Source organism: Heloderma suspectum, chromosome 2 (genome assembly GCF_057233095.1).
Source record: "Heloderma suspectum isolate Gila_16-S chromosome 2, 16-S_ref, whole genome shotgun sequence".
Lineage (NCBI taxonomy): Eukaryota > Metazoa > Chordata > Lepidosauria > Squamata > Helodermatidae > Heloderma > Heloderma suspectum.
The window spans coordinates 194,557,753-194,581,928 of record NC_139459.1 but is presented as its reverse complement, the minus strand read 5'-3'; the positions used below and the strand labels follow the sequence as shown (position 1 = coordinate 194,581,928).

The 24,176-nt window shown below is 46.2% G+C and overlaps 1 protein-coding gene across 1 annotated transcript in view; it reads left to right on the top strand.

Annotated features, from left to right (window-relative positions):
• The window catches only part of LOC146353730 (uncharacterized), a 29,089-nt gene extending 6,000 nt beyond the window's left edge, over positions 1-23,089 (top strand). Inside the window, exons 4-9 of the mRNA XM_084829769.1 lie at positions 5,315-5,491; positions 8,420-12,071; positions 15,371-15,563; positions 18,299-18,486; positions 19,216-19,404; positions 22,940-23,089. Coding sequence (XP_084685895.1) covers positions 5,315-5,491; positions 8,420-12,071; positions 15,371-15,563; positions 18,299-18,486; positions 19,216-19,404; positions 22,940-22,994 — 4,454 coding nt within the window. The 3' untranslated portion in view covers positions 22,995-23,089. The remainder of the gene's footprint in view (positions 1-5,314; positions 5,492-8,419; positions 12,072-15,370; positions 15,564-18,298; positions 18,487-19,215; positions 19,405-22,939) is intronic.
• The last annotated feature ends 1,087 nt before the right edge of the window (positions 23,090-24,176 follow it).

The window sequence follows — 24,176 nt, the reverse complement described above, 5'->3', positions numbered from 1 at the left end:
ATAAACTTTCTGAGCTACCTCTACTAAAACCCCTAGGTCAGCCGCCAATCCCCTCTCAACTTTCTGCAACTTCTTTCTGATGTCTTGGCAACTATTTCCCACGAACTGAGTCATGAGAATCTTTAAATTATTTGGGTCATTCAAGTCAATATCAGTATACTTGGCGAAGGCTTCCCTTAGCCTTTGGAGGAACACGGCAGGAGGTTTGTTTTTGTCTTGTTTTAAAGTCAGGACTTTTTGCAAATTGTAGCTAGGCCCCCTTTTGTCTCTCCGCCCTTTTCAGGGGCCCTTTCCTGTGACGAGGGTCCCCATGTGTCCTCTAGTATTTCTTAACTTTTTTCAAGGGAATTTAGACGATCTTGCAAAGTGTCCTGGAACTCAACTAGAGGGACGGGGTCCTCTGGCACCACTTCGCAAGAGATGTCTTCCTCGGGGGCATTTGGCCGCCGAGTGGGCTCCTCAGGAGATGGTGGTGCATGTAACGGGTGTGGTCGCCCTGCGACAGCTGTCCCGTAGGGAGGAGGAAGCAATGGGTCCTCCGGTGCCGTGGCCACGACCCTAGGTGGTCCCTCTTTTGGTGGTTTCCTTTTGACCACCATGGGAAGGGCCAGGGACATGCATTCAACAACCCACGGAGCAGGTCTGCCGCCAAGGGGCACACAAGTTGCCCATGAATCGATATAGGAGAACTGGTCTCAACTTCCCCTTTGTGTTACTATTATATGCACAACAGATACCAGGGTTGGGTCAAAAGACCCCTCGGGTGGCCATTTGGGTTCTAATACCGGCCATTCCCGGGCACAAAGAAGGACAAGGCGATCCTTTGTCATCTTAGTTCCATAATCTTGCTTAAAATGTGACCAATTGCGCAAACAACACTCTAAGGGCATAGGGGACTCTTCTTCAGGCTTGGATTGGGACCCACCCATGACAGTGGTAATTTCAATCAACAAGTCTCGCACTTCGCCCTCCTCTGACCCAGCCCGTCGCCAGGGTAGGGAAATGCAGATCGGGGCTCCTCACTCGCTTCGCCCGTAGGCGTCTCACACAAGCACAAACACACCACCGTCCCGCGTTTATCCCCTAATGTAAGCTGTTCCACTTACCCCAAAGGCCTCTTCTGTCCCGCCTGCAGCTGCATCCAGCTGCATTATTGATCCACTGCCGGTGCCTAAAAGGAGTGATCACATCTCCCTCTTCCTCTAGCATTGGTCCCCAAGCGCCTTCACCGCCGCCGACGTGAGGAGAAGGCAGTGTAAAACAACCGCCTGTGGCCACTTCTCCTCCACGGCCCCTCGGTTCAGCACAAAGGGGACGCACCCCGAAGCAGGATCCAAGTCACGGCACCAAATTGTTAGATAAAAAGTTCTTGCTTCTGGTTGAAAGAAAGGATGCCAGGCAGGCAGCAGTGGATTCAACACTATTTTATTAGTCGTTTTGCAAAACGGGTGCAGAGCAGTCTGGACCCCGAGCTAAGCGTGCATAAGTCTTTTTATACCTCCGCCCCCTATACATTTTTGCTAGTGATAAGATATTTTAACCGACTAAGCTACTAGCTGACACAGCAGAAGCATGACCTGCAGATGTACAATGAGATAATGTCAGCATGTTTATTTTTGTGATTATGCTTATGTGCCTGTCCTAACCATGTTTTACGACTTCCCTTTTTAACAAATGTACATTCCCACTGGACATGTGTCCGGTGGGCTCAATAATTATGACTAATAGCTCAAAGGTCTAGCAAAGAGCTGACAGCCAAAGAATAAGAGGACAATCTTTTTCTAACAATGTTGAATTGCTCCTTGCCACCATTTCTTTTTTAAGTTTAAACTTCTTATTTTTTTAATATCACAAGCATTTTGCGGGTGCAGGAAGAAATGTCTATGGGCCCAATGTTGCCCACAGACGCCACATTGCCAACCCCAGAGGTAATGGGTGACTTCAGTTACCCTCACGTAGACTGGATAAATGCATGTTACAGTCACAACAAAGAGGTAAAATGTCTAGTTACCCTAAACCAGGGGGTGCAGAACCCGCAGCCCGCAAGCCACATACAGCCCCCATGTTCCCTCCCACACCAGTGCTGCCAAATTTCTCAAGCACCCCACCCACTGTCACAGCCGATTGGCGTTGCTGCTTCCACATTGCTAATGGCAGCATGGAAGCAGCAATGCCCATTAGAAATTTTGCACAGGCTTGGCAGGGGCAAAAATTTGGCTGCATGGCGGGGGGGGGGGAATTGGTGGCAAACCACTACAGAGGCTTAAAATGGACAAATGTAGCGTGAAAATAAGCTACATTTGTCCCTTTTACACCTCCGTAGCATTTCTCTGCCGAAATTTGGTGACAAACTGCCAATTACTGCCACTGCAGCACTGGCAGCACTGGCAGCAGGGCAGGGGGGTGTCCAGGGGATGGAAAGTGGCCCTCTGACCCCCCCCCCCAGTTGTCCACCCCTGATATAAGGATTGGCCTTGCTGAGGTTAAGCCAACATGGCTTCTACAAAGATCCTGGCTCGCTAACCTTTTGGAGTTCTTTGAGAATATCTACAAGCATGTGGATAGGGGTAATCCAGTAGACATTGCTTACTTGGAATTTCAAAGCCAGAGAGCTATGGCTATAAGCCGGTATAGAAATGTAATAAATGAATGAACGAATGAATGAATGAATGAATGGGGTTTTGATGAAGCCCCTCACCAAAGAGTCCTGAGCAAACTTAGCAGTCACAGAATAAGAGGAGAGGTCCTCTTATGAATTATAAACTGGTCACAAAAGAGAAAGCAGAGAGGAATAAATGGACTGTTCTGCAATGGTGGGATGTAAACTGCGGGGTCTCCCAAGGTTCAGTACTGGAACTGTTGCATTTTTAACTTGTTCATAAATGATCTGAAGTTAGTGCTAACCAGTGTGGTGGCCAAGTTCACTGACAACACCAAATAATTTGGAGTGGTTAAAGCAACAGTGAAGAGCTGCAAAAGGATACCGCCAACCTAGGCAAATGGATATTAATATGGCAAATGCAGTTCAATTTAAGCAAGTGTAAAGTGATGCACGTTGGGGCAAAAAACCTAGTTTCACATATACTCTGATGGGGTCTGAGCTGGCAATAATTGACCAATAAAGTAAATGTGGGGTTGTGGTGGATAGCTTGATGAAAATATTGACCCCGTGTGCTGCTGCTATGGGAAAAGCAAATTCTGTGTTGGGGGTAACTAGGAAATACATTGAAAATAAAACTCCCAATATCATAATGCCTTTATACAAATCTATGGCATGACCACATTTGGAATACTGTGTTCAGTTCTGATTACCCCATGTAAAAAAGGATATTATCAAGCTGGAAAAGGTGAAGAAATGGGCAACCAAAATCATAACGGGACTGGAACAACTCTTCTGTGAGGAAAGGTTACCATATTTGAGGCTTATTAGCTTAGAAAAAAGGCAAGCGGGGACATGATAGAGGTGTATGCAATTATGCATAGTGTGGAGAAAGAGTAGTTTTTCTCCTTGTCTCATAATACTAGAACCCAGGGTCATCAAATGAAGCTGGATGCTATGAAATTCAGAATAGACAAAAGTACCTCTTCACACAAGACATTTTGCTGCCTGAACCTCCAACAGACAAGATGGCACTCCCCTATTCCATGTTCAGAAGCCAACAAGACTGGCAATTAAATTTTACTTCAACACTGGTGATAGGAGTTGGTCCTTTACTACACCTGAAGGCAGCAAGCTCACCAAGGGGGAGCAGGGCAGGCAGCATGACATGCACAGTTTTATCTTCCAAAACTTACCATAACTCACCACCCCTCAGCATCTGCAGCCTGAAGCAGCTGCCTCACTCTGCCTAATAGTGGGGCCGGCCCTGTCTTCACACAGCACATAGTCAAACTATGGGAAAATCCAGCATAAAACCTACTTAGAGTAAACTAATTGAAATGAATGGACTTAAGTTAGTCACGACTAAGTTCCATTTATTTCAATAAGTCTACTCTATGTTGGATTTTGCCCTATAGAATTTGCTTTCACAAGATATAGTGATGGCTGCCAACTTGGACAAAGGGGATTAGACAAATTAATGGAGAATAAGGCTACTGCTGCTACTCATGATGGCTATATATTACCTCCACTATTACACAGTATACCTCCGTGTACCAGTTGCTGGGAAACGAGAACAGGAGGGTGCTGTTGCAATCATGTTCCACTTGCGAGCTTCCCATGCGCATCTGGTTGGCTATTAGGCAAACACAATGCTAGAATAGACAGGTGTTTGGTCTGTTCAAGCATGGCTCTTCCTCTGTTCTGCCGACTGCGGAATCCTACCCCTCTTTAGACCTTTGCATTGCCTTCCAGATGGCTTGTGTCATCCCGCACAACCCCCACCTGCACACATACAGTTGGAGAATCACTGGCATAGCCTTTTAGGGCGCAATCCTATGCATGTTTAGACAGAGAAAAAGGCCTACAACTCCCGGCATTCCCCAGCCAACCTGGCTGGGGAATGCTGGGAGTTGCAGGCCTTTTCTCTGTCTAAATATGCATAGGATTGCGCCCTTGGAGCATTTTTACATGAGGCACTAAAAAAGTCCATTCGATCTTCTCTCCCAGTTTTTGTGCTACCTGTAAATATTGTTAAAGTGGGATAGACACAGAATTCATTATGGATATACATTGTAGCCAATATAGTGTTGCTGTTTTACAGATCCAGTTTTGAGCCCTATACATGCAAAGGTCATTAGTCTGAAAGCATACGACTATAGGAAGCTGCCTTACGCCAGGTCAGACAACTTGTTTATCTAGTCTAGCTTTGTCTCAGAGGTGGCTGGTATTTCTGGGCAGGCAGGGCACTGAACACCCAACTGTGGCCGGGTTCCCCCTCCCCTCTGCTATGAACCCCTGCTCTCATTGGCTCCATCTACTGCAACTCCTTGGCTCTGCCTGCCTTTAGCTGTCCTGCCCCACTAGCCCCAATGGGCACCAGCCACCACTGTTTCATTTACGCTGACTGGCAGTGGCCCTCCAGAATACAGGCAGAGAGAGGTGCCCTCCCCAGCACTTGCTGCCTTAGCCTTTAACTAGGTTGAACCTGTGGCCTCTCTGCATACAAAGCATGAGCTCAACCACTGAGCTACGGTTTGACCAGCATGGCCTTTCCAGAATATAGAGAGAAAATGATGTCCTGGGGAAATTGTTTGACCACTTAAATTGATTGTTGGACTGGTGTGTTCGGAATTGTTTTTAAAAGGACAATTTTTAATTTCACATAATGGGTGTTTGTCTGCTGTCTCATCTGAGTTTAAATATTTTGCCTAGATGAAATGCTGAAATCACTTGAATTCAGGAGTAAAATGGCTCCCAGTGATGACTTGATTGATGAGATGGAGGAACATCTCCTGAAGTCTATTACCTCCATTGAAGCAAATGTTCAGCAGCTGATCAAGATATTCCGCTCACTCTTAGAAGAGAAAATCAAGCCACGACGGAAGTCAGGTACCTAACCACGCAGAATCTGGCAGAGAAAGCGGTGGTTTCATCAGAAAGCAGAGGCCTATATTTGGCTTATTGACAGAAGAAATCAAAGCACAGGCAAACCAAAGAGCATAGCAAAGGTCAGCCACAGAAGGAACCCATGTCAAAGCCCAGAAGCAAAGTCCAGACTCTCAGGCAATTAAGCCAGTATCAGAGTTTGCAAAAGGCGAGGCACCTGCTAGGGAAGGTGCAAGTCTCATTCAGTTTTGTGTATCTTAACTACTTGAAGAGTCCCATACATCTTCTGCTCCCTTTAGGGCAGAGGTGGAGAACCTTTTTCAGCCTGAAGGCGAATCTCCATTTTGGAGAAGCTTTAGGGGGGCCACATTCCAATGGTGGGTGGGGCATAAGGCAAAAGGCACAGGGCCAAAAATGCCAGCCTATTTTAGCCTAAAGCCCTTACTGCCAGTTGCTAAGCCTTACAAGAAGTATTTCAACATTTCAGAATGGGGAACAAACTTCACAAAAGCCAGGAAACTAAAAAACAATTGGTGGCTGGGGGAAAGGAGGGCCAGCGGGTCCTTGGCAAAGTGTTACCAATGCTCCCTCCCCCCACCTCCACTGGCAAAGTCACCCACTTGGCCGTGCCAGATTCCCACTCGCCTTCCCCAGGCACTCGCCCAGCCATGGACCCATCCACCTACCCACCTCAGCCCCTCACACACCTGAGCCTTCACCCCCAAAAGCTTCCCCCCATCTGCCTGCCACTGTCAGGGGTGTTTCTGAGCACAGGGAGTGGGAGAGTAGTTCAGATTCTGAAAAAGAACCACCAGACATGGGGGAGGTATTTTCCCAGGCTAGTCCAGACATGGCTAGGCAGGCGCCTCAGGTTTCAAAGGTCCAGCTGAAGGAGGAGGGTCCCTCTTCACCCCACCCCCCGTGAGAGATAGCGAACAGGGAGAGGCAGGGTTTGGGGAGTCTGAATTAATAGATGCCAGACACAGACACAGAGCAAAGAGGGAGAAGGCTGGGGCGGAACTTAGACGGTCTACCCGATTGGCCTTGCATGAACAGCTGCACCTAGAAACCTCACAAGAGAGCAGAGACCTCCCCCCACCCCTTAAGTTAGGCTAGTGAGACTGCCTTCCTTTCAAATGGCGGGCAAGCTGTCAGGATTCCTTTTGCCCCCACTGAATTTCAAATGCCAAATCAAATACAGACAAGAGGCTTCAGTCTGCAGCTTTTAATCCATTACTTCAAAGGGTCATACATATGCAAATTCTCAGTGACTCTCAGCCTACAGAGAAATGCCTTCAGGGGATTCAAAAGGTAGCTAAGAAAGTTGTCCACCTGTCAAACTGCCACATATCCTTGTGCACCCACCTGTCCACCACAGCTGAAGACCCCAGCCACCCACCTGCTGCTGCCACACCTGTCTGCCACAGCACCTTGTCCACCCTGTAACCAATTACAGCTGAAGCCTCCCAACCTCAAGCCACTGCTGCCTGCCTACTGCAGCTGCTGCAGCCCCTCATCTACCCACGTTCCCTTGCCACTGACAAAGCCCTCTGCCATGGACCCAGTTTTTTTTTTACCTGGGGTGGTGGTGGTGGTAGCAGTGGCTCCTCCTGCTGCTCCAGCCAGCCTTGCTTGCAAAGCACGTGGCACCAGGCCCAGCACATGATTTTAAAAGGTTTTTTAAAATTTAAGTTTTGAGTAGCAACAATGTGAACCAGTCAGACACTGTCTTTGGGGGATGACTCAGCCAAGGAGGGCACAGGAGTGACATAAGTGTCAGGAGCGCCCTAGCTGCCTCTTAAGGACCCTACCAGTAGCCAAAACAAGACGCAGACAAAAGGGATTATTTCAAAGGCTTTATTCCTTTACAGCTTAATGACTCTTTCAGATGTTAATTGCCAGCGACTAAGCAAGGAACTGCAATGGGTATCTTAGCAGAGTAACCTAAGCTCCATGTACGCAGTTGGTCTCCATTTCGAGGAGAAAGGCAGGAAAGCTCTGGAACTTATGGGCTAGGGGGCAAGGCTCCTCCCTTTACCTGTGGGGCATCGGGACGCAGCCATTGCTGTAGTGCCAAGCGGGCAGAGCGCCTCCTTTCTGCGCCCTCCATGTCGCACCTCTCTCTGCGCTGGTGCCTTGTGTCTAGCAACAACCGATCTCCCGCTCTTTCGCTGCCAGGGTCACTATCTCTCTCAGGAATGCAAGCAGGGGGGGCCTCTCCCTGCAGCTGCGCCTCTGAGAGACGAGCGGACTCCTCTCCCATGGGTTGTAGCTCTTCCTCAGAATCAGAGCTGCTTTGGGGCTCTATGTGCTCAGTTCCAACCCTGACAATAAGACTGTCCTGTGCCCTCATTGACCATGACACCCCCCCAAGGCATGTCTGATTGGTTCAAATTACTGCTACTCAAAATGTAAGGTTTTCCAAAATCTCTTGAAATGGGGAACCAGTGGTCTGGCCGGGGGGGAAGGGCAAGGAGGTGCCTTGATAATGATGATGGTTGTGGCAGCTGGAGAAGGGGCTGGCCCTTCCAAGCCTCTGGGCCCTCGGGCGCTGCCTGCCCATGCTGACTCCTGATCTGGGCGTGGTCATCTGAAGAACCCCAGAGGGCCAAACTAGGACTCCAGGAGGGCCTGAGGTTCCCCACCTTTGCTTTATGGTCTGTGCAAGAGTGCCAACTGTGTGTTCCTCTTACTGGCTGACAGTGTTGACGGCCAATTTCTGAGGAGCTTTTGCTTCCCCAAATATCTAATCTGGATCCCCAAGCACCTTATTCCTTCCTAGCCTACTAGTCTGATTTACTTGTTGTAATCAGCTGGAGTATCTTTGTTATGTTTGGGATGTTAGATTGGTTGAGTGGTCTTTTAGTACTCGGCCAATTTTACTCAGCTTGTACTCTCATTCCCTTTTGTTTGTCTCTTTGATCTTCTCAGTGCCAAGAACTGGCCTGTTCAGAGCATGGAGAGATAAAGTTGCAGATCAGCCCCAAGAAGGTGAGCCTATGACAACGGAGAGGATGTTAGAAGATGAATCTCTTACTTTAACCCGCAGTCAAGATGTCAACATCATGATCCTAGAAATGGTAGATTCTTCACTCTTCAGCAAAGCCGAATCTGTTGCCGTCAAGTACATTGCAGCTATGGTGGCAAACCTTACAAAGGCCTTCAGCCTTCTAACTAGGCAGTGCCGCAGCCTAAAACTCAAGTGTGAAAACCTCGCTTCGGTGGAAAGCAGAAAGCAGGACCCCCAAATTGCCACCATGCAGAGAGAACTGCGAATGGTCCTGGAAAAAAAGGCTGCACTGGAAATGCAAATCCAAAGTGCTGAGGAAAGGTGCAAGGTACTCCTCGTCGCGAACGAAATGATGCAAAGGGAACTGCACGATGCAAATGAGAGAGCAATGGTGGTGACTAAAGTCTCCTTCTCCAGGACTCCGTCAGGCAAAGTTCTCGTGAAATCTCACTCAGATATTGACAAAGAAGCGAGAAGCAAAAGTTCATCTCCAAAACACCATGCTGGGCTTAAAAAGGTGGTGAGCGTGAAAGCTGAAAAACAGGAAAGTTCTGATGAGAAGCAGTGGGCTGAAGGTGGCAGCAGTGTTTCCAAGAAAGACGAATCTCTGACGCCCCTTGCAGTACAAGCTCAAGATGGCACCATTAAATGGGACATGAAGGCCCAAGAGAAGGACACATCGCAAGAGGTAGTAATAGCCCAAATATCCTCTGACAAATGGGAAGCAGAGCTAGCAGAGGATGCAAAATCACTTGAAAAATTGCAAGAGCAGAACTTATTAGAAGAAAAAGACCATAGACTTACTGACAAACTGAAAGATGCCAGACAGGGCTCAAAGTACAGTGAATGGAAAAAAATACAAGCAGCCATTTTAAAAAAAACCTTTGGATCCCCAGAAGGGACATTACCACAGCCATCTGAAGAAAGCACTCAAGCCAGCATGCACTCTAGGGGGGAATCATCACTGAAATCTTTAGTAGATAGTGCCCATGACATTAAGGGCAGTTCTCCTGAACTGAAACTCCCACCATTGTCCACACAGCCAGTAGAAAGAGCCCCAGGTCTCAGGGCCCAGAGGAGTAGTCCAAAACATGTTAAGCCCAAAGTATCACTGAAAGGCACTGCAGAAAGAGTTGTAAAGACCATCAGAGTAAAGAAGATTGTCAAATTCCTGGGAGACAACTTGGCTCAAAGGCCTTTGACACCTCCAGATGGCAAGAAGAAATGTGATGCAGAGTTCCTAGACAAAAGCCTATCACAAGTAACTTTAGCAAGAGGAACTCAGGACTCAGCCACTGAACCACAAGATGCGGATCAGGTGCAGGCACAGAAACAGTTAACAGGCAGGCCGGAAGGCATCCAAGAAAAGAAAGAAAGGAGGCTCTCAGAAGACGTCATCCATGGTTTAGGTGCAAAATTGCAAGATATTGCCAGGGAAAGAGGCAGTGTGATAGATGCAGAGACTATCAAAGAAGTTTTTGAGGAACTGGACATAACCTATCCAGACAGTATGCCAGGACAGGTGGCTGGAAGCCCCCCTGCAGACAAACTCAGAAAAGTATCCACTGTAAAAAGGTCCTCGCTGCCTCCTTCTACAGCTGAACAAGCACTTAAGAAGGAAAAACAGAGCATCTCAAGTGCTGAAGAAGTAGCCTCTGGGCAGGATGCACACTCGGCACTGCAAGAATTTCAGACAGCCATCCTTGCTTGCATAGAGGACAAGATGGAGAAGTTAAAGAAGGGTCCCCAAGGCGTCTCAAAGCGATCAGTAAAACTGCAGCCCATAGACCCACAAGCTCAACAGTTATTTCAGGCAATAGACAGAAAACTGGAAGAATGCTTCTTGATGAAGCTGAAGGTCCCTGGTGCCCTGAAGAGGCAGAGGTGGGTGAGAAGAGCACAGAGCAAGGGAGAATTGCAAGAGGAAAAGGAAACCAAACTTACTTCTGTATCTTCCCTTGAAACTCCTTCTGTGGTGTCCCAAGATTCATTAGGCAGTTCGTTTACTCTTCCTGGAAGAGAACAGGAGCAACCAATGACATCAGAAGAATCCTTGCATGTAATATCATGGCAGGAGCAAGAGCAGAAACGGGAACAGTTGAGGAAGGCCCAGGAGGAGGCACAGTATCAAAAAGAAGAGTTATCGCAGCAGGCTGAACTCCTGCCTAAGTTGCAAGAGGAGGACGAAGACTTGGACAAGTTTTCACATCCCAAAGAAGACGAGCAATTTCTGCAGCATCTGCCTGATGAAAGCGGTCGGCAGGTCAAGGAGTTGTGGGAGGAAGGGAAAAAGCAAGGGACAGAACAGCTTTCTGAAGAACAACAGAAGCATGTCAGTAAAGGAAAAGAGCCACAGCAGAAAGAGGCGAAGTCAGAACTGGAAACGAAGACTTCAGCGGAGCTGGAAGAAGAAAGGGGGCGTTGGTACCTGCGACTCCAGGAGCAGCTGCAGGAGGAGAAGAAGCGGCTGAAAGAAGAGCAGGGGCGACTACAGCAGGAACGTCATGTGTTGGATGAGGAGGAAGAATATATGGCGCACTGGCAGCAGTTGTTTGAGAGGCAGCGGGAGCAGTGGGAGCAGGAGCAGCGGCAGCGAGAGGAGCAGGAGCGTTTGTGGCAGGTGCAGCTTGAGCACTGGCGTCATCTGCAGCAGGAGAATGAAGAGCAGGGCCAGTACTGGCACGGGCAGCGAGAGCAGCAGAAGGAGCAGCAGCACATGTTGCAGGAGGACATTCAGCGGCTGCAGGAGGAGTACAAGAAACATCTGAAACTGCAAGGGGAGCATGCAGAAGAGCAGTGGCGCTGGAGCCAGCTACAGGAATGGCATCAGGAGCAGCAGCGCATCTGGCAACAGGAAGACAAGGAGCAGGAGAGGAAGAAAAGTCAGTGGCAGGAGCAGCTGGCACATCACGAGCAGCAGATGAAGACCTTGCAGCAAGAGCAGCTGGAGCAGCAGCAGCAGTATAAGAAGTGGCAGCAGGAGCAGCAGCAGCGACAGCAAGAGCTGGAGAGCCTTTGGGAGAAGCGCTGGCAACAGCAGCTGCAAATCTGGCACCGTCAGATGCAGCGGCAACGAGCACAGCAGCGCCAATGGCAGGAACGGAGCAGCAAGTTGCAGGAGAAGCAGCAACAGGTGCCCAAGGCAGAGAAGTCCCGGGCTCCCACGCTGAAAGTGGTGGCAGACGCTAGTCTGGATCAGTTTGCCAAGCAATGTAGAGTTTCTCCCATCCCCAAAGACAGACGTCTTTCTACTACCCCAGAGGTTACCCCCACGCCCAGTACTGAATATGAGGAAGATGCCTTTGAGCTGGAGACAACATGGTTCCCTAAGCTGTTCTCCAAAGCTGATGAGGGTCCTGCAGTTGGTCTCACAGAGAAGCGCTACTCAATCAATGTGGCAGCTCAGAGGAAAAACCTGGAGCTGTTGAGGGAAGCTACCGAGAAGGCTGACATTCCACTACTGCTGTACACCAGAACCAAAGAAATAATCAACCAAGCGTTACAGAACAATGTAGAGAGGCTGGCTTTGCTCTTCCAGAAATACATCTCTTTCTGCCGCCTCCAGGAGGCCAGGTAAGATTAAAAAGTCAGATATGAAGCTGCTGAGAATCTGGGCGCTGGTGCTCATTGCCTCTGAACTAGCTTAATAGAGTACGACAGAAGGGAAGACAGGCCAGTCATCTCTCTGTCAGTCTGCTTCTGAAGAGACGGCCAGTTGGAAGGATGTATTGTTATTGCTAGAGATGTGAAGGCCCAGGGAAAAAAAGAAGAAATGTTGAGGGGGGGGGGTGTTCCCCTCCCCATTTTTTTCCAAGGATTTCACCCCATTTTTGCAACAGAAATGTTGGGGAAACACTGGGGAAAAACCACCTACAAAATATTTTATCTTTTGACATGAGGCTTTACTCATTCAGAATGTGTAGTGTGAAGAATTGTATGTAAGATAATGTATACCTTTAGAGAATGATAATTCCGGTGTATACTGCAGATGTATAAAAAACACTAAAATCCAAGATGCATTAATATTGTTATTGCATGAGACTGTTTCTGTCCAAGTAATACACTTTTGTTTGCTACAAAATGTATAGTTTTGCTTGCCAATGTTCATTTTTTCTTATTTCTCAGATGGCAAAAATGAAGAGACAGGCGCTCAGGTAGCATAGGGTGTAGCCATTTGCAGCTTTCCCTAGTATTGGGTATATTCACAATTTTTCTTGTGCAAAACTAACAGAGCAATCCTAGCCCCCTTGAACAGAGGTTAGGATGGGCAGAGTTCCCCCTCCACCAGTGGAGAGGAGTTCCATTGGCAGCGGGGCTCATTTGTGCACATAGAAAGCTTCAGGGTTGTAAATCTACCACCAGTGAGTGGGATTCCTGGTGGCAGTAGGCCCAAAAGCAGCATGTTCTAGGGGCAGGGTAGAGGAGAGCTGGCAGAGCTAATGTTTTCAATTGAGGATTTTTAATTTTTTAAAGATCCACCAGGCTGAGAAGCCTGGTAAAGCCACACCCCCAAGTGGCTCAGGATCTGCCAGTTCACTCTCACCCTCCCCACCTCGATTTAGGATTGCTCTGTTCCATCATTTATTCTTTTGAGGATACATGGGACTAAACTCCACTAAATAGAGTGGGTCTTATATCTGAGTAAATATGCATAGGATTACTCTGTCCATTCCACAAATACGCCAAATAGTACAATTTTATCTGCTAAGTTATAAATTATGTATTTTATGTTGTTAAAGCGGTAAAGTAAGTTTAGATTTGATTAGAAAGTAAGAACTGCATATCCTTACATTTCCCTCAATTTGTTTTCCCCCAAAAAAACAATTAGGAGGAAAACGTTTTCCTCCATGGCTTCAACATTTCTGGAAAACTCACACCTCTTATCCTACATGCTTATAGTTTTATAAACATTCCCAAAAAATATCCAGTGCAGTTTTCCCAAACTAAACTGCCATTTCTAGACACAACCTGATGCATCCTGAGCTCTGCAATTAGCAACTTGATTAATTTGAATGTGCTCCCCCGCCCCCTGTAAATCATAGCAAGTACTATTACTTAAAAACAGAATTATAGCATTACACAATGCATTATAGCATAACAAAAAGGAGGGCAACTTATCCCACTTCCCCAAGAGGTGGGAGTTCCAAGGAATGGCCTCTTTACAGGGTCTGTTTCCTTGTGATGATACACACACACACACACATGCACACGTGTGCACACACACGGAGGCAGGTCACGTTGGATGTACACAGGCAGTGCAACTGCTAAGCCTACATCAGATTCCCCAAAAGCAATAGGTGCACGATCCTGTCTGTTTCAGAAAACTGCAAATAAAATCTCCCAGCTATCCCCTCTCCCTTTCTCTATAACTGCCCTTATTCTGCCCTTACATAGGGGCATACCACATACCATTACATAGCTCAGATGCAAGAATATGCAAAACCATAGTGAAAGCAAAACGAGAGTTACGACAGCAAAACTCGTAACATCCGTTTTGGTGGGTTTGTCTAACTCCCTATTATATACCTACTCATATAACCAAAGCCCAATAGCTGCATTTTCTAGGAGGTGATTTTTAAGAGAAAAGCCACTGGAGGGGAGCAGATAGGATGTTTAACCTTTCCTTGACCATCACCTCTCTCTTCCAGTTGCTACTCACCTCAACTGCTTCCCCTCACATGAGTGAAAGACAGCTGTTGGGTATTTGTTACTGTGAGATAATGTGTAGTTCTGCCTTATGTTCTTAAAAAGGACCATTTAACTACATGTGATGTCAATGTCCTGATGCAGGAATTTTGGACTAAAATACGTGAAACCACAGGGAAAAAATTATCCTAATTAAACCAGCATTACAGCATGATCCAAGCATGTTTACTCAGAAATCTGTACCATTGATTTCAGCAGGATTTGTTTTCTAGTAAATGCTTAAGACTGTAGCATTAATCCTGCTTGGCTTAATAGATACATAGGATTCCAACTTCTGCGCTGCCTCTGAGGCAGCGCGGAACAGCCCCGTGCTCCGTGCTTGCAAGAGGAGTGTGGAACGGCTGAAATGGGGTGTTCCCGGAGGGCGTTCTGGGGCAGGGAGGGCAGAAATGCCTGTACGACACATCCGAAGTGTCGTACAGCAGCCTCCTTCCCCGCTCTGCCCTCCTGTGGCTAGACAGCCACAATGAGCTGTGTAGCCAAAAATGCAGGGCAAGAGAAGCGCGGGGGGAACGATGCCCTCCGTGTTTCTCTTGCCCTGCACTGGATAGGTGGTCGCCTCCGAGTTCGGAGGCGGCTGCCTATCTGCATAGGATTGCACCCTTAATTAATTATTTTAAACTGGGAGGCTGGCATGCTGTAAAATGAAAGGCTGCACTCCAGCACCATCTTTATTTGGCCCCAAAACAGTTGTTTTGTGTTTTAGAGCTCAGCCCCCACCTCTGTTGTGTGCTTAGGTTTTGGGGTAATTAAGCACTCCTGCTTTCCCTCTCCCAGAAAATGATAGAAACAGGAGCTTTGCAGAAATTTGCCATAAATCAGATAATCCTTTTGGGGAACTTCTTTTAATTTTTTTTATGTGTGCTATGGATTTTATATACTATATTAGCATGACGCCAGACTTCACCTAGTATTTTGTAAATTAGTGCAAGAAATAAGATGTTATGCTAGCATTGGGAGGAAACAGGAACAATATTGTGCATTTTTACCATTCCAGTACACTGCAGTTGTGATATGATTATATGAAACTAGAAAAGTATTATTTGTTAAATCCCTCAGTTGTTTTATTACTTTCTGCTCAAGTGACCAAGTTGTTGGGCTTTAATTCATTTTCAGTAAAGGAAAAATTTATCCACTTTTCTCTTTCTCCTGTCCTGCACTTGCAGACGAGGCTTAGCTATTCAGTTGGATACTGCCAAAGAGGCTAAAGATAGTGCTAAAATGCAGAATTTGTACAAAATGGTGGAGAAGATGGATGTTCACCAGAAAAAAGTGATGGGGAACTGGACAGTTAAGCAGAATGCTGTAGACAAGAAGCGTCAGTACTGCTTTGAAAAGATGATTGCTATGTTTGCTCAGGTGAGCCCATGAGGAAGGGTTTACAATTTGGAGCTTGTCTCTCCTTTTACTATGGGGATGACAATCCTGGTTGTGAATTTCCCAGCCCTTGCCCATATTGTGAAGACTTTACCGTGGGGACCAGAACCATCATGCAGTAAGTTTCCCCACCCACAATCTACAGTAGCCATGGGCAGTGGTAAGGGTAAGAAACTCACTATGTGAAGGCTCCAACTCACATAGTGGCTGGGGTCGCATGATCGTAGGGGTGGAACAACGTGTCATGGGTTCTTTCCCTGCCCCCGCGCATGCCAATCGTGCAACCATGTTTTACATCGTTACTCGCAATGCAGCGCAGGTTGCCGTGTGGTCCACACGGCACAGGTAACTTTGTATCCACCCTACAACCCATGACTTGCAGCAGGGGTTGTGGGGTGGATACGAAGCCACCCCTGTCGCACCGCATGCCAGGTTTGAATGACACAGCAGCCTGCGCTGCGTCACGGGTAATCATGTAAACATGGTCACGCAACTGGTATGCGCAATAATGGATTCTTTTACCCTCGCAATCATGTGAACCCAGCCAGTGAGTTCTGCTTTGTGATACAGCCAAGATGGAGCTGGGGGTGGAAAGCTCAGTATGGGGATGGCAATTCTTGTGCTGAAATGAAAGATATGGACCAGCTCGCCGGTGAAGTCAGGGAAAACTCTGCCTCCTTGGTCAGCTTTTGAACCCACTGTTCAGTTATGGGTCCAAACCAATAATTTTTCTATCCAACCAATAAATAACTTCAGTTAAGGAGCTTCAAAAGGATCTGAGACACATCAAGCTGAACGTACAGTGCATGTCCCTTTAAGTATCCTTAGACCTACCACAAACTGACTACGCTATTTCCCCTTGACAGTCCTGGCATATAACTTTCACCCTTTTCCCCAAATCCATAGGACGAATGTTTCCTTTGGTAAAACTGGGCGTCTCTACATGAGCGATTATTGCATGCTTGTGAATGGCCACTCAAGGAAGTTTGTGGGTCCTTTACATGACATCGTCGACCTCCAGGAGGTCTCCCACACCTTTTTCCATTTATCCCACTTTCAAAAAGATTGGCGATAATATAAAATATTTAAAAATGTGGGATATCGGCAGTGTGAAATGCCGGTGTAGTGCTATGAACTGGCCAAGGAAGGACTTTCGTTGATTCAAACCATGTGTCTGCCATGTAAATGCTTGACCACATTTCTCGATCGGAGGGATAAGAGGGTAAAATGCCTCCCTGCAATGAAGGGAGACAGATCTGATTCCCAACCCCACCAAGCTCAGAATCAATGCCCTTTGTTACTTCAGAGCACCCCACTGACTTCAATGGTGCTTACTCCCAAGTAAGTGTGCCAAGGGTTTCAGACTTACAGCGTGATCTTACATCTACTCTGAAGTAAGTTGTTGCTTTCCTGAGGGCTGTAAGGAAACAAGTTATGTGAGGAAAGCAAGACCACCCCCTCCTTTGCACACATGCCAGGGAGGGAGGGAGGGAGGCACTCCTTTGATTCAAACCACATGTCTTCTATGTAAAGGAGTCCCTCCTAATCCCACAAAGAAACCGAAAGCTGAGAGCCCCAGAAAGGATGCGGGTTTGTTTTTGCTAATGTAGAGACTGTGTCTGTGGCAGAAGAAAAATATCACCCCCACCCCAATTTTCACTTCTTCTGTGATAGCAGGTATGGCCATCACCTTAAGCACCAGCTGTCTACATGATATTTACACCAAACACCCTTTGCTAACTCCTGATCGGAGAGATTCCCTTCACCTGTCAATCCTTCCTTTCACCCCACTACACAGAATAAAGGTGGGGCAGTTTTCCTGCGTCTTGGTCTTCTGCCAGACACTTGTGAGGACCCTGAATTAGCATATGAGTTCGAGAACCTAGCTTTACACTTGCTCAGTGTAGGCTATGGGTTTCTCTACACCAGTAATTTATTGCACGCTTGTGATTGGCCACTCACAGAAGTTTGCGGGTCCTTTACATGATGTCGTTGACATCCAGGCCCCCTCCCGCATTTTTTCATGTTTATCCCACTGTAAATAGCACTGAACAACAACAACAAATAGCATCGGACTTAATCAGGTCTTTAAAAAAAATGCACAGAATCTGTAGCGTGTAATGCCTCTGTAGTGCTATATTTCAGCCACTAGATGGCACTGTCTAAATGAAAACATAGGAAACATGCCGAAAATGGAAGGTTTCAATTCAAACCATGTGGTTGCAGGCGTCCACCCGCATAATGGAGCAGATTGTAATCCCGTGAAGAATCCGGGAGCAGAAAGCCCCGGTAATGCAGCGGGGAGCAGAGAAGAGGTGGTGGCAGAATTTATTTTAAAAGTTATCCTAACCAGCAAGCTGTCTTGCAGGATCCTTGGACATCTTTTTTCACAGAAGGGTATTTAATGGCCTCTTAAATAGTGGGGGTAAGAAAGGAACAGTGCTTTGTTTATAGCCTCATGTGTGGAACAACATAGTAAGGTGGGTTTATGTTCTACATTTATATCCCACCTTTCTTTCATCATGGAACTCAAGGCGGGTGTACCTAGGGAGGTTCCTAGAAGGTCTCCCGTCCAGACATTGACCAGAACCAGACCAGTTTCAGTCCTCTGTCTCTTTCTGACTCATTTATTCAGTCTGGCTGCATGGTGGATCCTCTCCCGAATTATCCTTTGTGCCAGGCAAACTAACTGCTCACTCTCTCTGCCCTTCTCCTAGCTCCGCTTGACCTCCAAACTCCATCTCAGCAACCCATCCCCATTGATGCTCAAAGCAGAAGACAGCACCCAGAAGGAGACCCTGCGCATGCCCCACATTGGATCTGTCATCCTGAAACGTAAAGTGTATCGAAGCCCCCTGATCGGTGCAAAGAAACCACAAGATTTCACCTTTTCAGCTGTAGTCAGGTACAACATAATAGAGCTATAGTGGGACCTCCCATGAAGTTGGTGTCAAGAAACCTAAGCCTCAGTATGATTACATTTTTTAAAAATTAAATGTATCATCTGCCCTATTGCTATATAGGTGGCCTATAAGAATAACATCAATTCAGTAAGTATTTACAATATTTATATACCGCTCCATATCTAAAACAGATTTCAGAGTGGTGAGCATAAAAGGTAAAAGCATATACATATACATATGACTGCTGCTGCACTAAAAATGATTATCTGAAGAATTTTCTTAAAAAGGAAGTTTAACAAAATATTTTACCAGCCATTTGAAAATTCACAGAGAGCTTTCTTCATGAGTCTCACTGAGGAGGGTGTTCCAGGAGTGTCCTCTGATCTCAGCATCAGCACCCTCATATAAAGCAGCCGGAATATTTGGAGTCTTTGATGGACGGACTGCACATTATACAGAAGTATTAAATGGTAGCCCAACAGCCATTTTAGAAAAGAATGGGAAAAGCTGCTTGACAGTTGAGAAAAGCAGTGTGGGAAAGGAGGCATGTAACCTTTTCCCTGCTTGACGTTTCCATGCTCCCAATTGCCTCCCAATGGCTTTCCCCTTCTTCAAGGTGTCAGTCTCAAAGTGCAAACATAACATTGGCTTTGCAGTTTTCTCCAAAAGAGTGGCTTCCTTCAAATAATTTTTCTTTGCTTTGGATTATAACTATTTATTTTCCTCTGCAGAGAGCCAAGCAGTGAACAGATAGAATCATTGTGGAAGACAGATATCACAGAGCTAAGTATCCCCCTTGGACCCAAAATGCCTGTGTCTTTGCTGTGGTCTAAAGCGTATGGATTTCCAGATATCCCTAGATTTTTGGAATTAGACATTTCCTCTGTTAGGAAGAAACCCCTGCAAGATATAAGGACTCGGTAAGTGGACCTGCATTATTTGAATCATTATGATGCCAGTTGGCAAAAACAGGCCCATTAATGTGATTCACTGTAATTTTTCTGGTATTAATGAAAGACGTTTGATACAGGGCAATGGAGCCACCCTTGTTTCTTTAGTTTTATGCTTCTGCCATGATCTGAACTTTGGCCTTTAACATCTGTGTTTGTGTGTGCCCATGTGAGGAAGAAAACTGCACAAGGAAACACTATAGGGAGATGAGACCAGAGAGAATGTCTTCTGTCATTCTAGCAGAGGTGCAACTACTTCTTCTGCTGAGGCCCAAGACGTTTTGGTGCCCAAGGCAGAAGATTAAATAGTGCCCCCACCCCATAAAAAATAATAAATTTTGCTGCTCTTTAATAGTAGCCCCAAATCTGGTGCCTCAGGCAAAATTACCAGCTCTGCCTAAGGGTGGGCCTGCCCTCCAATCAGCCAGTCTACATGACAAGAAATAATGGTTGTGTACATGAACACACCCGCTAGCAGAGTATTCGATAATGGCACCAATCCTATTGCCTCAGGTTGTTGTTGTTCAGTCGTTCAGTCGTGTCCGACTTTTCGTGACCCCATGGACCATAGCACGCCAGGCCTTCCTGTCCTGCGCACTCTCCCGGAGCGTGCTCAAGTTCATATTCATTGCATCGCTGATGCTATCTAGTCATCTCATCCTCTGCCGTCCCCTTCTCCTTTTGCCTTCAGTCTTTCCCAGCATCAGGGTCTTTTCCAGAGACTTTTCTCTTCGCATTAGGTGGCCAAAATATTTGAGCTTCAGCTTCAGTATCTGTCCTTCCAATGAGCACTCAGGGTTGATTTCCTTTAGGATTGACTGATTTGACCTCCTTGCAGTCCAGGGGACTTGTAAGAGTCTTCTCCAGCACCACAGTTCGAAAGCATCAATTCTTCGGTGCTCAGCCTTCCTTATAGTCCAGCTCTCACAGCCATACGTTGCTACTGGGAAAACCATAGCTTTGATTAGACGGACCTTTGTCGGCAAGGTGATGTCTCTGCTTCTTACTATGCTGTCTAGGTTTGCCATAGCTTTCCTCCCAAGGAGCAAGCGTCTTTTAATTTCATGGCTACAGTCACCGTCTGCGGTGATCTTGGAGCCCAAGAAAGTAAAATCTGTCACTGCTTCCATTTCTTCCCCTTCTATATGCCAGGAAGTGATAGGGCCAGATGCCATGATCTTAGTTTTTTTAATGTTGAGTTTCAAACCAGCTTTTGCACTCTCCTCTTTCACCCTCAACAAGAGGCTCTTGAGATCCTCTTCGCTTTCTGCCATTAGGGTGGTATCGTCTGCATATCGGAGGTTGTTGATAATTCTCCCAGCAATCTTAATTCCGACCTCTGATTCATCCAACCCGGCATTTCTCATGATGTACTCTGCATATAAGTTATATAAGCAGGGTGACAATATGCAGCCTTGTCGTACTCCTTTCCCAATTTTGAACCACTGGGTTGTTCCATGTCTGGTTCTGACTGTTGCTTCTTGACCCTCGTACAGGTTTGTCAGGAGACAGGTAAGGTGGTCTGGTACTCCCATCACTTTAAGAATTTGCCACAGTTTGTTGTGATCCACACAATCAAAGGCTTTAGCGTAGTCAATGAAGCAGAAATAGACGTTTTTCTGGAATTCTCTTGCTTTCTCCATGATCCAGCGAATGTTGGCGCTTTGATCTCTAGTTCCTCTGCCTCTTCGAAACCCAGCTTGTACTTCCGGTAGTTCTCGGTTCGCATACTGCTGAAGCCTAGCTTGTAGGATTTTGAGCATCACCTTGCTGGCATGTGAAATGAGCGCAATTGTGCGGTAGTTTGAACACTCTTTGGCGTTGCCCTTCTTTGGAATTGGAATGTAAACTGACCTCAGGTACTTAAAAGTTAACATTGGTGGGTAAGTCTTTGCAGATTAGACTCCACAGCTGAGGTTTTCTAGCCCTCACTTTGCTTTTATGTCTCTCTTCTCTGAACATTTTCCTGTTTACCAAGGAAGAGGGATGACAAATGCCCTTAGTCTCTTCATGTTCAGGTAGTTTGCCACCTTTTCTGGCTGGCAGTGTTTTAATTACAGGGCGACCAATTCCCCTGGGCCTTCCTAACTTTTGTGATGGCTGCTTTAGTTAATGTTTTGCCTTTCTTCATGGGCTGCCCTGCCCAGATTTATCGACCATGTCTGTCTATGGCTATGTGCCTGGCTGAGGAGGGCATTTTGGTCTCCAGCTCTTAATTGTTTTGTTTACTCATGGCTAAACTACACACCATAATGAATACTGATCCTCGTTTTCTTTTTTACCTCAGAGTAAACATATGGGCCCCCGATGCAGATTGGGATTACTATCAGTAGGTAGAGGAGGCTTAAACCTTCCTACTCAGCCATGTTCCTCCCTACATTTCCCTCACTCCACCCCATAGGGACTAAAAGCAAAACCAAAGCCTTCTGTTGGTGCCAATGGAGGTCTCCCTCTTTAGCCTCTGTAGAGGGGGTGAATTGGAAGGACTCACAAGGTGGAGTTTGTGGTTTTCATTATACCTTCCTTCTCTCTCTCTCTCTCTCTCTCCCCCCCCCCAATAATTCAAGCACTTCTGGCAGGGCTCCCATGCCTTTTAACAACTGCTAGACATATAGAAAATTAGCAAATTTAGCACAGGAGCTTTGCTAGAAAAAATCTGGACAATCCTAACTACAAAGAAAGCCAAGCATTCTGTCCAAATCCTAGAAAGGGCCCTGATTAAAGGTGTCCTGCTGCCAGAGCTCTTGGCACAGAATTTCTTAGAGCAAAGCTTGGATTTAAGCCCCCTTCCCTCAGCCAGGGAGACTAACCACCTGCCAAAATGCCTGGATGGCTTTAAATGGCTGTTTACTATGTTTTATTTATTACTAAATTCTCTTTAGACATGAGTTGTAAGCAACCTTGAGTGCTTGTTAAAGAGGCAAGGTATTGACAAATTGTTGTTTTTAGTAAATGAATAAATAAATATGAGGAATTTCCTCATTAACCTTCTCAAAGAGAACAGCTTATGTAGTTCCCCAACTGGACTGACTGAGAAGGGAATGAGAACAGACAGCTGTGCACTCTGCCGCCTGACCCAATCAAAGCATAGGCAAAATTCTGGAGAGGCAAAGGGTGTTTTAAAAGGAGGGAGCTATGCCTCCCTTAGCAGCTACCAGCACTTCCCGAGGTGTGTGTAGTTAGATACATCACCTTTTGATAGCCATGGCTTTAATAAAGAGCAACACATTTGGTGATACGTAAAAAGTCTTCGCTGGCTACAGTTCTTTTGCAGAGTGGCCTGTAGATGTCACCATTGAGTAGCACAAGATGAATCTGTGTTGTGTTCAGCGCCTTCTCAGAATCTAGAATTTAATCCCTTTGCTTGTAGACATATCTTGCTAAATGCTTAAGTCTGCCTTTAAGATAGAAAAATCTCCTTGCTTTTAGATGCAGTATATGATGATTATGACATAGATCAATATTTTGTATTATCCATAAACTCTTGTTTTTTCTTCTCTTGCAGGATTCAGAATATTCCCAGATGGAAACTATCTGGATATCATTTTATGCATTTGTAAATTAGTTAGTAATCCATACATAGTTTCAATAGGTAATTTAATGCAATTGTAAAAAATATATTATGTGGGTGGTTGAACTGCAGTACATTTATTCTAGATCTGTTGTAATCATGTGTTTCCTGGTATTGTTGCGCATTGTAGAGCTGAAACTGGGAGCCCCACAAGTCATGCATTGGTTGTTTACACCTTACCCTGGCCCAGCTGCAGTTCAGAGCAGGAAACTGCAGGCATTTTGAGCTAGGGCACCTAACTAGAGTTCACATGTAAACTTGTATAACAAGACTCCAGTGGCTATTTCTGTTACATAAGAGCCATTTGCCGAGGGGGCAATTTTCATGGAAAAGAGTTAAAGGGAGGGCTGCTTAAACCAGGACTGGGTGGTATTTGGGTCCATGGTCCAGATTACATCAGGGGCTAGGTCCTTGTCCATGGTCAGTCAGTCCCTGGCCAAAGCACCAGCTGGTGCCTGAATCAGGGAGGCCAAAGTGTCGGCTGGGGAGCCCTGCTTCTCTCTGCAGGGGCTTTTGTCCAGCTGATGTAATATATTTGTCTAGAGGCTAAGAATATTACCTGGCTGAGGTGTGTTAAGTCTGAGATAAATTCACATTCTCTAGCATTACTTGGCGATTCCGCATATTGCTTGGACAATGTGCCAAATTTCCCATTGGTGTTGTCCATTTGTGCACATTGCCCATGGGGTCACGAAGAGTCGGACACGACTGAACGACTGAACAACAACAACAACAACATGTGAATGTGTACAATTACTAGGCATTCACCAGTCAACTCACATTAGCCCCAGTGTACACACTGTGGCCATAATCACAGTAATAAATGCCATACTTTTATTAATACATACATATATACATGTATATTCCAACTTTCTTCCAAGTAGCTCAAGCTGGCATGGATGGGCCCCCTCCCCACCACCCAGTTTTTAATCATAGCAAGATGAACAGGTCTCTGCGGTCTAATACTATATACACAGTGCATCATGTTGGCCATCTCTGTGAACTGCCATCTTGTAGCCAAGTCCTCTTTTGGTCGCGAACACAGTTTAAGACTCCAGATAGGTTAAGAACATTTATCTCATGCATTCTCACCACAAGGTTACTATTATTCCCACCTTTATCTGTGAAACGAGGCTGAAACATAGTGACTAACCTAACGTCTTTATGACTA